This window comes from Dromiciops gliroides, chromosome 2 (genome assembly GCF_019393635.1).
Source record: "Dromiciops gliroides isolate mDroGli1 chromosome 2, mDroGli1.pri, whole genome shotgun sequence".
NCBI lineage: Eukaryota > Metazoa > Chordata > Mammalia > Microbiotheria > Microbiotheriidae > Dromiciops > Dromiciops gliroides.
Genome location: NC_057862.1, coordinates 163737120 through 163754531, shown reverse-complemented (window position 1 = coordinate 163754531; position 17412 = coordinate 163737120). Strand labels below are relative to the sequence as shown.

The 17412-nt window shown below is 37.2% G+C and overlaps 1 protein-coding gene across 2 annotated transcripts in view; it reads left to right on the top strand.

Moving 5' to 3' along the window:
* UNC13C (unc-13 homolog C) overlaps nucleotides 1-17412 on the top strand; it is a 716794-nt gene that overhangs the window by 567366 nt on the left and 132016 nt on the right. For both annotated transcript variants that reach the window (XM_043984190.1, XM_043984189.1), the window contains exon 23: nucleotides 9219-9296. In XM_043984190.1, coding sequence (XP_043840125.1) covers nucleotides 9219-9296 — 78 coding nt within the window. The remainder of the gene's footprint in view (nucleotides 1-9218; nucleotides 9297-17412) is intronic.

Sequence of the window (17412 nt, the reverse complement as noted above, 5' to 3'; positions counted from 1 at the left end):
TCCTAGCTCCTTGCCTAGTGACTTTTCTATTATATCATACTGGAAAATTGGATTGAAGAGCTAAAGTGGATGTAAATGATGGAAGACATTGACAAACACATTTAGAAACTTGAATTTGAGATAGAGGAGAGATACAGAGGAAAGAGCACTGATTGCTATAATCCCATCCCACTCTACCACTTTGTTAGGTGGGTGACCTTGGACAAATCCTTAGAGCTCTCTGATTCTCAGACTTCTCATCTCTAAATAGTGGTTATGATACTTATCAATACTACTTACCTTATAGGCTTGCTATGAAATTAAATGACATGGATATAAAGGATTTTTATTAACCATACAAGTATTTTATGAATGTAAACTACTACTACTATTTTATAGACATTTGGGAGTCATTAGACACAGTGAGGGACTGACACATTGAATGGATAGTATTAGAATTGCAGGCTTCATCGACCTTTTCCTGACTCCAGGGGCATAGTGTAGTTCTCTGAGATAGCCAATGGTTGAGGATCTCATAAAATCTTCAGGGAGTTTTCATCTGAAGCCTACTTCTTAATCTGATAAGAAGCCCTTTGTCCCTCAGTTTTTATGCCTGTAAAATGAGAAGGATGCTCCTCTGCTCTTATCCACTAGCCCCAAGCATTTATTTAGATCCAATTTTGGAAAGGCTTTCTAGGCAGAAAAGATTTCCTGATTTGTAACGCACAGATGTTTGTGCCACTCCTGCAAGATAAACACCAGGGGAAAGGATCATTCAAAAAAAATCTGAAAGTAAGTCCCCTTCTGATCAGCAGCTGGTTTCAGGCTGTCTGCCAGGAAGAGAAAGAAATGGAGTAGTTGCATGTCAATCTGTCTACTCCAGGGGAAAGAGCACCTAACCAGGAATTAAGGGACCAACACTCTTGACCTGGCTCTGCTGTTCAGTGCTTTGATCACCTTGGGCAAGTCATCTGACCTCTCAAGGAATCAGTCTCTTCAAACATAAAATAAAATAATTTATTAGATTATTCTTCAGGTACTTTCCCATTCTATTATATGAAGTTCAGAAAGTTATTGGATCCATCAACAACATTTATTAAGTATTTATGAGCTGTGCAGGGAAATTCAAGGACAAAAGTGAGATGGCTTGTGCCCTCCAAGAGCTTGCATTCTATGAAGGGGATAAAACTTGTTTACAGATAAGTAAATAGAGGCTACAAAGCAGAAGAATGTCACATGCTAGTCCCATATTCTTGTATTATGCTTGGTTGGAACAAATTTATATTTCCAAACAAATAAAGTTATATTTATTATATAGTATATTTAATATAGTATATCCTCTCAGTATTCAACAGATTCAGCTCAGTAAATGTTTTGTAAATCCCTATTGTGTTTATTCCTCTGTGATAAGCTTTGGATGTGAAATTTAGATTTAGATTCAGTCTGGGAGCCACAGATTTCTGAAAGGAGAAGCGACATGGCCAGAAATATATATAAAGATTATATTTTTAAAGTAATTAAAATGGCACCTAAACCTCACACAATGTAGGAGACTGGCAATGGGTTATGTAGAGCTGACCAGGATGTTTTAACAAGATTTATTTTTATAATGACACCACCTATTTTGTTCAAGCTTCCTGTACCAAGAAGAATTTTGCTCAATGCAGAGTTTCTATTCATTTATCTGAGATCATTTCCCATATATACAGGATGTACTACTTAATAACTACACTGAGAAAATAGGCATACCTCATGTCAGCCCCCAAAGAGAAGGGATCATAGCAGAAGTTATTTATTTCCTTTTATATATTTTGCATTCCAGCAACAGTGACCTTCTTGCTATTACTCACACCCAATGCTCTCTCTCTTCACTAATTCATTGCCTTTTTAGAGATTTTCTCCCATATCTGGAATGCTCTAACTATTCTTCCCTTCCTTCAAGACAGTTCAAATCCTACCTTCTACAAGAGGCCCTTGATAGTACCCTCTGTTGCTCATGCCATCCCTCTGGTTTTTTCACTTGTTTATACTGCATATATCATGTGTGGATGTATGTATTTGTTTGTATGTTGGGTCTTCTTTTACAATGTGAAGTCCTTGAGAACAGGGATGATTTACTTGATTTTCCCTATATCTCCAGTGCTTACAGTGCCTGGCACAAAAAAAAAAAAAAAAGCACTTAATAAATGCTTGTTGACCGAATAACTAAAGTTGAAAAGGACTTTAGGTGTCATCTTATCCAACTCTCATGTTGTAGACGAGGAAACTAAGCTCCAGAAAAATGACATGATTTACCTATGATTATACCAGCAGGAAAATGGAGAACTAGTATTTAAACAACCCAGATCTCTTGATTGAAAAATCCCATACTCTTTGTGCTTTATTTATTTATTCCCTATTGCCTGCTTTCTTATTCCTATCCCTTTCAAAACAAGTGTCCTAAACTCCCACTCTGAGCCTACTTACCCCTTCCCCTGACCTTTCTGAGATACCTGCTCTATGGGTAACAAATTTGCTTTTTACCTTAAACCTTTTCCTTTCCTGTCTTCTGGCTTTCACTGAAAACGTGGTTCCTTGGTGATGACACAGCCTTCCTATCCATTCTTTCTACTGCTGATTGCACTTTTGACTCATCTGCCTCCTCCACCCCAAATCACTGGATAAGGTGGGAGTATTGGAAAACTAACTGCATACTCCCCATTGCCATTTCTAGGCTTTCCCTCCACCAACATTACTCAGTAACTGCTTCTCTTTTGTTTGTTTTTTGTTTTTGTTTTTTTTGACAGGGCAATGGGGGTTAAGTGACTTGCCCAGGGTCACACAGCTAGTAAGTGTCAAGTGTCTGAGGTCGGATTTGAACTCAGGTACTCCTGAATCCAGGGCCAGCGCTTTAACCACTGTGCCATCTAGCTGCCCCACTGCTTCTCCTTTAAACCCAATCACAATTCTCGTAGCTGTTGGATTCTAACCCCCAGGACATTTCCCTGCTTTTCTTAATAAGTTTAGTGCCTGGTTCAGGGACCTCAATATATTATTAAATATTTCTTCTAGGCTCCCAGTTTCTCAACTTACTCATTTCACATGACCTACTCTTCTACCCCACCTCAACTAAACACAGAAATGGTCCTACCCTTAATATTGCCATCATCCTTAAATGCCCCAGTTCCACATTCATGAACTCTGAAATTCCCTTTACCTGATCACCATCTGTTGTCATTCCATCTCTTCCTCTTCTTTAAAATCTCAAATTCTGTTTTTCATCTCACTGTGACTTTCAATCCCTTGACCCTTCAGCTTTTTTTCAAGCCATCTCACTCTACTGGCTACATTCTTCTTCCTTTACCACCTTGATGAACTAGTGCAAATTCACACTGTCCTCTTCACAAATCCCTTACCAGTTTATGCTATTACCAGTATTGCATTGCCAAACCTCAACATTCTGCCATTGCCATCTACTGCCTTTGCTTTTATTTAAGAGATATTGAAAAAAGCTGGGAAAAGTCATCCAATCAAGCTGGCTGAATTCATCACAAAATGATGTCCTATAATCTCAAATAGTCCTTCTCCAGCTCTTTTTTTTTTCCAGGGCAATGGGGATTAAGTGACTTGCCCAGGGTCATACAGCTAGTGTCTGAGGCTGGGTTTGAACTCAGGTCCTCCTGAATCCAAGGCTGGTGCCTTATCCACTGCGCCACCTAACTGCCCCTCCAGTTCATTTTACAGTTGAGGAAACTGAGGCAAAGAGGGTTAAGTGACTTTGCCCAGCTTCACCCAGAGAGTGTCTGAGCCTAAATTTGAGCTCAGGTCTTCTTGACTCCAAGCACAGCACTCTGTCCACTGAGCCACCTAGCTGCACCTGGCTTTTCTTAAATGAGAATTAAATGTATGGCAAGCAAAGGGTTGGGGGGTGAGGGTGAGGAATGCATACATCTTTGGTCCTTTCTGGAAATGAGAATTGACTTGATTTAGAGAAGCAGTGTGCCATAGTGGAACAGATAGCTGAGATCAAAATCAGGAATACCTGGGTTCATATCTTCCCATCTCTGAGATATACTGGCTGTTTGTCAGTGAACAAAGCACTTATCCTCTCAGTCTTCAGGGCAACTCTTGAAGACAAAAGAAAGTGCCAATCTACATTGGTAGAGGAAGTTTTCTCATCCAGAAGTTCTCTATACCAATGAAATCATAGGGTTAGTCTTCATCCCTATCTTATTCTTCCATAAGAATAAACACTCTTGTTTGGAGCCTGGGGGAAGCCTATTCATTACATAAGAGACCAAGTACCCAACTCCAAGATTTGTGCTAGCTGTTTTTCTACATCTGGGCATAGAAAAAGATTTCTCAGGGGAGTCAAGAAGATACCAGTGTCTTTGTTATTATTGAGCTAATTCTATGTAGCTTCATTGACTTCTTAACACTATAATTTTCTGTTCATCTAATTTTAACTGAATAGTTAGACTGTGGCCCAAAGACCCTATCTCACTGATTGTAATTTAAAAAAAAAAAAGAAGTAGCAGACAGATTAGCTATTGGAAATATCAGGACCACACTCAGTCCATTCCTTAAAACATGTTATTGACCCAAAGCAGAAGAAAGATGTTGTTGCTGTTGTTACTTTTGTTAACCTGGAAATAAATGAAACAATCAACATAGGAGAAATAATGTCTTTAATTGGGGCAGAGGAGTTATAACTCAGAGTATCTCAAAACGAGAATGCTAGGAATACTCAAAGATGGGGACTGAGGACAGGGTTTATATGGGGTAACAGAACATAGGGAGCTCTTTGACTACCCTGGAGAAAAGTAAGTTTCTCACCAATAGAAACTATCTAATGTAAATGAAGCTTTTTATATAATCACCTAAAGTCCAGGAAGTAAGCTTGGGAATCTTTGAGAGGGGATTGGGAGACAACCAACAGTCTGGAATTGACAAAGATTGGTTAACCCCAGGCAATTCATTGGTCTGGGAATGGGGAGTATGTGGAGATCAGTCAGTTCTCAGTAAATTTGAGGTTATCACTTTAAAAATTGAAAACTGCTCCTCACCCCACACTTTGGCTGCAGCTCCACTGAGGCAGCTAGGGCATAATAGTACATTCATTTCTATATCACTTCTCCAATTTCTATTGACAGTTTGCTTGGATAAATGGATTCACTCACTATTTCTTATTTGTGATAGATTGTCTTTGGTGTAATCCCTATTTGGAAGTAAAAACTTAAGCTGGTGAATATAAAGCTCACCCTGCTTCTTAATATCAACCAGGAATAAAAAAAAAAAAAGATCAACCAAGGGAAGTGGCTTTCTTTCTGTTATGGGGGAAAATTGGGGTATGGGGTTTGGTTTAGGGATTGGGGTTCTTAGGCATTCCTCTTTAAAGAATTACACCCTCTTGCACACAAAAGCAGTTAGAATAAGATAGTAGTTTATTTAGGGGCAAGAGAAGGGAAGTGGAGGGGAGGGAAACCATGAAAGAAATTCTTGGACTTTTCATGGGGAGAGAGGTATGGAACAAAGCACGTGGCTCTGAGGTACCAATCTCCTTAATCAGGAGGCTGGAAGGTACTTTTATAGAGGACTGATGGGGGTGACCATCTGCCTGTGGAAAGTTACTTTAGTGAGGGAGAACTATCCCCCACTGGTGGTGGCTAGAGGAATTGGGTGAGGGGTGGCTATGGATCTCTCAAGCCATCTCTCTCTCTTCAGGACACAAAGGCCTCAGCCACACCCAAACTTATCTCCCCAGGGGTAAGGGAGATCAGAATGAAGGGTGGAGGTCCAGAAACTGGCTCAGTCTGATCTGGTTCCAATTATCTCTCTAGGTGTATCTGTCCTCTGGTTTAGTTTCTCAAGGAGAAGATTCTTTGATGTGCCCCAGAGAACTTCTGGGGTACTTTGGGCCCCATGAAACTTTCTAAATTGACCCCTAGAGCAGAAATATTTCAGAGGGTGCAGATTGACATAATTCTACCCCACTATTCTTCTCAAAGACTGGAACAAAGAATGCTTAAGACAAGAATGTAAATTTGCATTTTCTGAAGTCATTTTATATAGATAAAATAAAATCCTCTCAAATTCTCAGAAATATAAGAAAACATTTCACTTCTCTCCTTTAGGGTGGGTGGACAAGTATGGAACATTGCATATAGTATCATTTCAGGATGAGGGATATATTGAATGATTTTGCTAATTTTTTTTCTCCTTTGCTTTCTTTTTAAAAAAAAATTCTTAATTACAAAGAAAGTATGAAGAGTGGGAGGTATGTAGGGTAAAATCTAGGCAATGTAAAACAAATTATATCAGACATGATCTATTATTTAAAATTAAAGGAAATTAGAATGGTTCTTATCTTGTCTTCTACCTCATGACTTTGTCTTTTCTTAACTGCCCATTTCTTCTTCCTTCCCCTCCATCTGCTATTCTTAATAGGGGTCAAATCATGAAAAGGACACAGTTTTCTTTACTGTCCTACTACACCTGCATTCAAACCTTTGCTTTTCAAATGCTACTCTTATAAGACTAATCAGAAAGAAGTGAATGAGTGCATTTCCAAAGAAGATCAATGGTGTGACTTGCAAAGAAATGAATATCTTTTCCAGGTGTTCTGGCAAGAAAGCATTCAGAAATTGTGATGTCTTTTGTGATATCGCTAGGGGACAGATCTGGAGATAAAACCAAAGTGAGGTTTACAGAAAAGATTAGTTCATAGTCACATACCCTCTCCCTCCCTAATAAGTCAATCTAAAAAGAATTTATCCAGTGCTTGCTATTTGAGTGTCAGTAAGGAAACAAAGACAAAATTGAAAATTGGTCCCTGCTTTCAAAAAGCTTGCCTTCTACTAAGAGATGAGATGAAATGAGTAAACACTTAAATAAATACATGATAATTTGAGAGGGGAGGGAGGAAGGGAGGAAGGGAGGGAGAGGGAGAGGGAGGGGGAGAGAGAGAGAGAGAGAGAAATATGAATACAAAGACAGAAGAAAGAATTCGGATAAGAAATAGCATAAGAGTTGGACGTTGAGTGAAGTAGAGAGCTGGGTGAGTAATGTGTAGCCAGGATGAGAATAGCTCACAAAACATCATGGGAGCAGAAGAAGGAACTTTGGATTCAGGGGATCAAAATGTTATGGTGGAAAAATGGGGTATGAGGTTGGGGTTAGGGGTGGGGGTTCTTAGGAATTCCTATTTAAAGAATTACACCCTCTTGCACACAAAAGCAGTTAGAATAAGATGGTAGTTTATTTAGGGACAAGGGAAGGGAAGAAGGGGGGGAAGGGAAACCATGAAAGAAATCCTTGGACTTTTCATGGGGAGAGAGGTATGGAACAAAGCACTTGGCTCTGAGGTACCAATCTCCTCAAGCAGGAGGCTGGAAGGTACTTTTATAGGGGACTGAGAGGTGGCTATGGATCTCTCAAACCATCTCTCTCTCTCTCTCTCTCTCTCTCTCTCTGTCTCTCTCTCCTCCGGACACAAAGGCCACAACCACACCCAAATTTATCTCCCCAGGGGTAAGGGAGATCAAAATGAAGGGTGGAGGTACAGAAGCTGGCTCAGTCCGATCTGGTTCCAATTATCTCTCTAGGTATATCTGTCCTCTGGTTTAGTTTCTCAAGGAGAAGATTCCTTGATATGCCCCAGAGAACTTCTGGGGTACTCTGGGCCCAGAACAAGTAGATCAGTTTGGATAGAAGATAATAAAAAAATATAATCCCAGAAAGGTGAGATGGAATAATCGAGATGACATTTGCCCGGCATTGCCACAGACTTTGCATCACTGAAGATTTTTGTGTTGATCAAGTTTTAACCTCCTAATGATTGAGCTACAACAGACTCTTAAAATCAGGATGATTTGTCTTTTTTTTTTTTCAAGTGGAGAGAGCTAAAATGAAATTACTTCTAAAACCTCCATTCTCATTATGAAATAGTGATTTGGGAACTAACTCCATAGGTAAATCCCATAATAATTTTCAGCATTATGCTTAAAGTGAAGTTTGAATAGCAGCATTTGTGAGTTATTTTGTTATGATCAGCCATCTGTTTTCCTGGATTTATTAGACTATTTCTTGAGGAGATTTTATGTTTTACAAAACCAAATTTCTACTTGAATTAACATGTTATTATAAACCTCTATGTTTCTCCACAAAGCATATTTTCTATCTGCATTTTTATATCTAGTCCTAGGTTCTCAGTATGACTTTTTAAAATCTATAAACCATGGTAACAGTCACATATATGTTTGTGAATAGGGAGTAAACTAAGTCCCTTCCTTTCTGTTTATATTTTGCCATTTTCTTAGTTCCATGGATAGTTGCTATGGTAGATTTTGAGCCCAAGAAGCAAATGCTGGTGAAAATAAATGAATAGCATTACTCTATCTCTCTCTGTCTCAATCTCTCTCTTTCAAAGTCCTTTGCTTATTTTTGATGGGTAAAGGAGTCAAGAACTAAGAATTAGGATGGCAATGATATAGAAAACATGATTTGAAAATTCAAGAGAGGAAACATAAGTATAAAAGTTGAAAAAACTTATTACAAAAATGATTGAAGTAAAATTCTTGGCAGAAAAATTTCAGGAACCTTAATGGTAGTATTCAATAAAATTGGTTCTTACACAATTTTAGGAAATATATCCCTTTAGTATTTAACATAAATGGGAAGTCATTACTTCTAATTAGTACTGAATAATGGAATCATGGGAAAAAATTGAGAGAAGTTCAGAAAAGAATAATAGGAAGTAAAACCTATTAGGAAATGTTAAAAAGAAGTGATGCTCTGTCTGAACAAAAGTCTGAAGGAAGATTTAATAATAACTTTCAAGTATTAAGAGCTCTTTGCATAAAGGATGATGGCTGGATGTTCACTATCTCTTCTGAGAACCACCAAAATTAAGTATCCTTAAGATACATGCAGCAAGAGGGATTTAGGTTAGCCAAAATGATTTTCTCACAGAGGAGATTGATTGTTTCACTTTGGAATAAGAGGTCACTGAGGAAGATTGTAAAACCTCCTTCTCTGGGGTCCCTTGGGGGGAAAAAGGGGTCTGTTCTCATCCCTCTGATTTTCTTTTTAATGGCAGCCCTTCCTTAGGCAATGGGATAGATAAAATAATTTCTCAATGTCCTCTTCAACCAGAAAATTTAATGAAAATATCATTAAGATTGCAATTATTTGGACAATATGTTTATATAAAGGTGTATATTCAATTGTGCAGATAAAGTAAATTCTTTGTTCTTTTTCAGACCATCAGTAAAGTTCTACTCCAGTATGCTGCAATTGTCTCTAATGATTTCAGTTCATATTGTGATAAAGAAAATGTGGTGAGTAAAAATATCAACATTTCAAAAGCATTTCAGCTATTCTTTTAAAATAATAGTTAAAACTTAACTGTGCACAGAGGAGAATTTTTCTACCTTTCTCCTCATATCCCTCCCCTCTTCCAAGTATTTTCATTTGTTCCTTTGATTATCACTTGGGAGTTTAAAAATCAAGAATGTAAGAATGTGGGTGGCTGGGTTGGGGTGGGGGGGATGTGTTAGTAAAAACAACAACAACAACAACAGCTGACATAAATGGAGCATTTTAAGGTTTACCAAATTCTTTACATATATACTCTCATTTATTCCTCTTAGCAAACCTGTGAGATAAATATGACTGGCATTATTATGCTCATTTTACAGTGGGGAAGTAAACATTCAGAGGGTTTAAGTGATTTCTTCAAGACTACTGGTCTGAGTCTAGAATCAAAACCAGGTCACACTTGACTCCAACTTCAGTCCTCTTTCCGTTCACCAAGAAGAATAGTTGAAAGTAGATCACAGCAATTCAATTTGGTGGACTGAGAAGAAGGCTGAACTTGGGGGTCAGCTGACCTCTAGATGCAAATCCAGAGTCAAACACTGGTTGGCTCTGTGACCCTGGATAAGTAAATTAATATTTCTGTTTATTTCATTATCTGTAAAATCTGTAAAAGGGGAAATAACAATACCTTTAGTACCTATACCTCTCAAGTTTGTTATCAGAAACAAATAGAATCACATATTAATATATATTACATAATATGTATTATCTATTAAAGATAAGCAACTGTTTTTCACATCTAATCTCCAAAATCTTAGCACAGTTTGTTTCTTTTCTTTGGGGTTTTTTGGTGAGGCAATTGGGGTTAAGTGACTTGCTGAGAGTCACACAGCTAGTAAGTGTCAAGGGTCTGAGGCCCAATTTGAACTCAGGTCCTCCTGAATGGAGGGCTGGTGCTCTATCCACTGCAGCAGTTAGCTGCCCCTTAACACAGTTTTAAACTATATATGTAGTCCTTTACAAACCATAAAATGTTTTATAAGTCTCAGCTGAGAGACTATAACCAGTAACAAAGAAGACAGCCTTTAAGTCATGATGAACTGGATTCAAATCCTCTTCCTTACATATGCGGGCTATGTGATTCTGGTCAAGTCACTCAATCTCTCAGTGCCCCCAGGCTACTTTCTTAGAAGATAAATTACCAAGTGGATCCAGATCTGCATTGATCAATGCAGTTTCCTTATGAGGAAACTTCTATCAGGAACTTGGCAAACTTTATATGGAAACAACAACAAAGTCTCCTATTATTATTTGGTTTTTGTTTTTTGTTTTTTGCAGGGCAATGAGGGTTAAGTGACTTGTCCAGGGTCACACAGCTAGTTAAGTGTCAAGTGTCTAAGGCTGGATTTGAACTCAGGTCCTCCTGAATCCAAGGCCAGTGCTTTATCCACTGCACCACCCAGCTGCCCCCATCTCCTATTATTATTAAAAAGCATACATATTTAAAGTTACAATGCTTAAAGTTATATTTTCCCCTTTTTTCTCTATTTTTTCAATTAGGAAAGTTTTCCTCTTTCTCTGTAAAGATAATACTTTGTTTCTTCAGATATTTTTGTTAAATCTGCTTTAAGGCAACTCTTCCAACAGGCTCTCTTCTTACCTTCAAGTCACTTCCTCCTCTTGTTTGTCACCCTATTTCCTAGTTTTGGAATTTTGATTAAGTTGTTCATTATTATTTTTTCTTTCTTCCTTTAATCTAGCAATCTAATTCTCTTCTTCTCTTTTCCTCTAAAGGAGGAAAAGCAAACCCTTCCTTCTCCTTCCTTTTGACTGGTTTTGTTTGCTAGTTTTTTGTTTCATTTTCTGAACCTCTATTAAAAAAAAGGATTTCTTTCCCTTATTCTCTTCATTATTTCTTTTTCTTTCTGTCTAGTCTAGATTTTATTTTTATATTCATTGTTCCTATACTTATTTATTCCATCTTTAGTCTCTGTATTCCTCATGGAATTAAAGCTTCTAAGATTCCTATTTTAAGTTCCCTCCACTAGTTTGTGCATTATTGTCCTGTACATCTGTCCCCGGCCCCTCTTTTCCTGTTTTCCCTCACTTTTAAAAATACTAATTCCTGTAGGAGACAGGATGGAAATACTGCCTGACAGTAGGAATTTTCCTACTGTCATTTCCTATATACCACTAATTGTGCAGTTCATTACCATTCATTGCCTTTCCCTTCATCATTTCCCCCATTTGTCACAAAATCTCATCTCTAGATCCAAGGACCCTCCACTTTACTGGGTGTCAGTTATCACCCCCCCACCCCCTAAAAAAGTTCTGATTTACCTTCTCCAGAGGAAGTATCCTGTCCATGGTGGCATAACACTTTCCCTGAGGTAGTAATCTCTGTAAGCACCAAATCTCTACAGATTTGGCTGGGGGAGGAATACTGGGAGATATTTAGTGATATAAAAGAACAAATATTTTAAATGATAAAAAATGATTTAAAATATATACAAATGTAGCCATTTCATGACAGTCATCTCAAGATTTTTAATGGTGATGAGAAAATAGGGAGAGCATAAATAATTGAAAGCCAAATATAGCCCCCAGACAAAAATATTTCTGATATAAATTGCATGCATAACCCAGGCTTGAGAAGAAGGGATTTTGGATTTGAGACATAAAGCAAAAACAAAATAAAACAAAATTCTCTACTCTGGTTTCTACATTAAGCCCAGCTCATGGTTCTCAGTACCAAGAAACCTGACTTTCCAAGTAAATATGATTCAATTCTTCTCTTTTTATGAATGAAATTGGTAGTAAATTTTAAAAGATTTTATCCCTGAACAATCTTTAGTAGAACTAAGCCTTTTAAATTGATTGAGAAAATGTCTATAAGATCCAAAACAATCTCAAGAATTAATGAAAGGTCTTGGCATTTCCTATATAAGATCAACTATGAGGATTTGAAATGAAATCATCCTTATTAAACCAAAAACGCATAGCTAGCATAGTGAAAGAGAAGTCTTGGCACTTGAACATGTTCCAAAGTAGTCACTTGAAAAAGAACCAATAGAAATGAAAATTTTCCATAAGCATTAGGTATCTTGTTCCACAAATTGGTTTTTAATTCCAGGAAAGGGGAAGAAGAGCTGTAGTCTTTTTTATTGAAAATTCAATAACATCTCATTAATACTTCACCAAGATGGTTCAGTCTTAATGGTTCTTGGAAATTCTAAAAGAATCTCTTTTTTTTGGCGGGCGGGGGGCAATTTGGGTTAAATGACTTGCCCAGGGTCACACAGCTAGTAAGTGTCAAGTATCTGAGGCTGGATTTGAACTTAGGTCCTCCTGAATCTAGGGCCAGTGCTCTATCCACTGTGCCACCTAGCTGTCCCAGGAATCTCTTTTTAAATGAAATCAAACCCTCAGACTCTCTCTAAATTCCCTAGCTGTCCTGAGATATGCCCCTTGCATGGGCAGGGAGTCATCTGCAATGAACCTGCTGGAAAGAAGGTGGAACACCAGGACTTAAGATCTGCCCAGCTACTATATTCTAAGGCCCCACTGACCTTACCATATATTCTGCCACTGTGCTCTCCAGTTGCTTGGCCGTTGCCATATGACCTACAGATGTACCATAGGGACTTGTGGGCTTGATATCCACCACACCACTGGACCTTTAGGACTTCTAGATCTTTACATCTGCCTTAGAGATGACTTCCTCCCTAAATGAATTGTCTTCACCAATGACAGTAGGATCTCTTTAAGTTCAAGGACTGACTCACTTTTTTCTATTTGTTTTCCCAGAACTTAGTACTGCTCTTGGTAGCAGTTAATTTAGAAACATCCTATAAGTGCTATTTTTATCCATTCATTCATTGATTCCCCTAATAGTGTAGATGGTATCAAAGACCTTCATAACCTAGTTACATCCTACCTTTCTAGTCTTACTACACCTAATGCTCCACCATATACTCTTCAATCCAGTGACCCTGGCAGCCTGACTATTCCACAAAGAAAATACTCCCTCTCTCAGTTCATTTCTCTATGTATGTCAAAAACCCTGGAATGCTCTCCTTCCTCTGCTCTAACCACTAACCTTGCTGGTTTCCTTTTAGTACCTACTAAAATTGTACATTCTACAGGAAACTTTCCCCAACATTTCTTAATTCCAATCTTTTCCCTCTGTTAATTATTTCCTATTTACCTTGTATATAGCTTACTTGGTATATATTTGTTTGCATTTTGTCTCCCCATTAGACTGTAAACTCCTTAAGGGCAGGGATTGTCTTTTGTCTCTTTTTGTATCCCAGCATTTAGTACACAGTACCTGATACATAGTAGGTGCTTAATAAATGCATATTGGTATTGATTGATTGAATTAATGGAATTTTATGAAGAATTTTAGGAATCTCAACAATGAATAGCAGGCTATATTGACAACAGCTCCATAAGGATGAAATAGTGCTATTTAATGAAAAAAAGTAAATATTTTTGATATGTTACTAATATTTTTATTATTTCAATATTTTAAGGATCTGTCATCTCATATTATGGGCACATTAATGAAGATTTCAGACTCTTGTATACTTTAATATTAGCCTTGAAAAGGCAAAAAAAAAAATTCATAACCCTATGGCCAGCCTAGGAATGAGACTGTCTGAATTTACTTATATTGGTCTATGTTACAACAGACATCACTGGGCACATGCATGAAGCCTTTGTAGCTTGATATGAACTGGGAATGTGTACACTTACCTAACTCACTGGTATAGTCTTTAGGAACCTAGGGTCAACCACACACAACATTAGCATCAGAATGATTTTATTAAATGAGTTAAGATAGATATATGTTTTAATAATAATAATGGTAGTAGCTATCATTAAAATAGAACTTTAAGATTCACAAAGCATTTTCCTTGCAACAATCTTATAAAAAATATTATCCCTTTTATATAATTTATTCAATAAACAATTATTAAGCATCTTTTGTATGTGCAGAACACTATGACATAGAAGTTTTATGCAAGTCTTATCCACATTTTGCATACATATGCATTTATTCTAAAGATATATAACCCAAGTAGAAAGAGTTAAAAATTTATTTGAAATTCAAAATAAACTCTCAGAACATCCTTATTCTAATTTTATCAGACAGCTGAAAGATTCCAAACTGAAATAGAAAGTGAGGCTATGTATAACAGTACTAATTTTGGTAAGCTACAAATGAAACCTAATTTTACTCATTTAGACTTACCCCACCATGTATAGTTAATAGAGTCCTGGTGTCACCATCTTGGCATATTCATGAAAAGGTTGAGTGATTTGACCTCTAGAATTCCTTCTTGGTCAAAATGATGTCATGACATCCCATTCCTTTCCATTCCCCTCCTTCTACCCATCTGCCCCCTCCCTCTCCATTTTTATTCAGGTCTAGTTGTGATGATGTACCTGACATCTATATATAGATACATTGAGCTTGAAATAGTACACATACCAGAAACTCCAACACAAAACTCCCCAGAGACTGCATCATGCTGCATAAGTTAGCAATTTGGCTTAAGCAAACTAAAGAGTTTTCCTCACTTAGGTTTAATTTTTTGATTATCAATATTATTGTTTATCCCCATTTGCCTTAATAGCAATGTAATGATGGTAATAGTAAATTGGCCTGAAACCTTCCAGTGATAAGTATCCTCTCTGAGATTACCAGAACTCACAGATATTACAGTACCTTGCACAGAAACTGGAAGATAGTAGGCACTTAATAAATTCTTGTTGACTGAGTGAGAGATTTCAGTTGGTTCAAAATTGTTCAAGACTCTAGGGTACCACATCCAGAGAAAGAGCAGATGGAGTCTGAATGCAGGTAGCATCCTATTTTCACTTTCTTTGTTGTTTTCTTTCATGGAATTTTCCTTTTGTTCTGTTTCTTCTTTCACAACCTAACTAATGTAAAAATATATTCAACATGATTGCACATGTATAACTTATATAAGACTGTTTGCCATATTGGAGAGGAAAAGGGAGATAGAGGGAGGGAAAAAAATTGGAACTCAAAAATCTTACTAAAATGAATGCTAAAAAACTATCTTTACGTGGAATTGGAAGACAAATAATATTTATATAAAAATAAGGATTTTCTATTTCAAAAAAAGAATATAGAGTACGCCAACTTCTTTAATAATAACAGGATGTTTCTACTTTAATATGTTATTTTTAGATTTAACTCAATTGTCTGTCCACCTAACAGGAAGTTCAATGTTCATCTCAAGATAATTATCCTATCCCAATGTTGAGCAATGGAATTCCAGTCAGTTCAAACAGAATACGCATCCATAATGATAGATCTTTATTAATGTGCTTCATCAGATCAACAAGTATTTATCAAGCCCCTATTTTGCATCAGAAACTGTACTAATGTCCAAGGACACAAAGAAATGTAAGCACAGTCCCTGCTCTTGGGCAGCTCACGTTCTAATGGAGAAGACAACATGCAAACGACTATGCAAATATAACATATAGACAGGATACACTGAAGGTTATCTTAGAAAGGGATCAGTAGCAATAAGGGGAACTGAAAAAGGCTTCTTGCAGAAGGAAATATTTGAGCAGAGACTTGAAGGAATCTAGGGAATCCAGGAGGCAGGGAAAAGAACCAAATGACCTTTGCTACAGCAATATAAAGATGGTCCAAATGTGGCATACATTGCCATTGCCCTTTCCTAACTTCCCCACCATGATTATTCCTGAGTTCTAGAAGCATTCCAAAACCTAAACTTTGTTATTTAGATATAAGCCCCATTATGATATTATTAGAGATGAGAATAAAAAATAAAGCAAAATGGGATTACAACTAGACTCCAAAGATAGATCACTTATTTATTAATAATCTTCTAGATGTTTCTCTAGCTTAATCCATCAATTGATATGAGCCCTTTAAATTAGATTAATATTCCCTTTCCTGTTTTTCTCATTTGATATAAAGAGGATTAGAGAGAAAGCTGTTTTATGATTGAGGTTAAGGTAGATTTGAGTTATTCAATTCCTCTCAGTGCGGAATCATTAATTTAATTAAATAAAAATGAATGCAAATGCTTCAAAGTCAGGCAGTACATTTTATTTTTTAAATATTTCTTTTTAATGTTAAAGACTGGGTCTTCTTATCTTGCTCAAGCTAGAAGTACAGGAACTATTCACAGGTCAGTTTCTTCTCTAAATCAGAGTTTTGACCCACTCCATTTCCAGTCTAGATCTGTAGGCATCCCAGTGGCACCCCTTACCAAATGTTTAATGCCAAACCAATACAGACAGCATAGTTCATTGTAACTCAGAACTCCTGAACCCAAGGGAGCCACCAGCCTCAGTCTCTCTGGCAGCTAAGATTACAATATTATACTCCTCTACTTGTTAGGCAGTGCATTTTAAAAGAAGATCTGTCAGTTGCATTGATCTCCATGCCTCTGATAGATACTGGCTATGTGACCCTACAAAAACCACTGTTAGCCCTATCTGAGCCTAGAAAAAGATCAATTCCAGGACCCCTTATCTTCCTTTTGGGTGTGAGTTGATTTAGATGGATGCTGAAGGGTCCTCTGTGTATGTGTACATAGAAACACACATACTTTGTTTTCCTATCTCTACCATTCTATCACTACTCATGTCATGCCCACTTCTTCTCCACTGATAAATTGGTCTTTGCCACTGGAGTCATCCTTGGCTATGACAGGGCAGTTTGGGTATAATTATCCAATCCCCTGGACTCAGATTTCTACAGATATTTTTTGGCTATTGGTGTACCTTGTTCCCTACCCTTTCCAACTTCCCTTTATGTGCTGTGTTCACCCATTAGAATGTAAACTTCTTGAGGGCAAGAACCATATTTTTTGCTTATATTTGTATCCCCAGGCACTTAGCACAGTGCCTGGTACATAAGAGCTTGATGAATTCCTTATCTAAATAACTATTTATCTATTTACCTATCTATGCATATGCTATTTTTAGCTAATCAATCTGTATTTCTTGAGCACCTCCTAATTTTGAAACACTGTTCTGTGATAGGTACAAAGAAGTATCAGAAATCATCCCTATCTTTAAAAAACAACAACTAAAAATGTGCATGGGGAGTTCATAAAT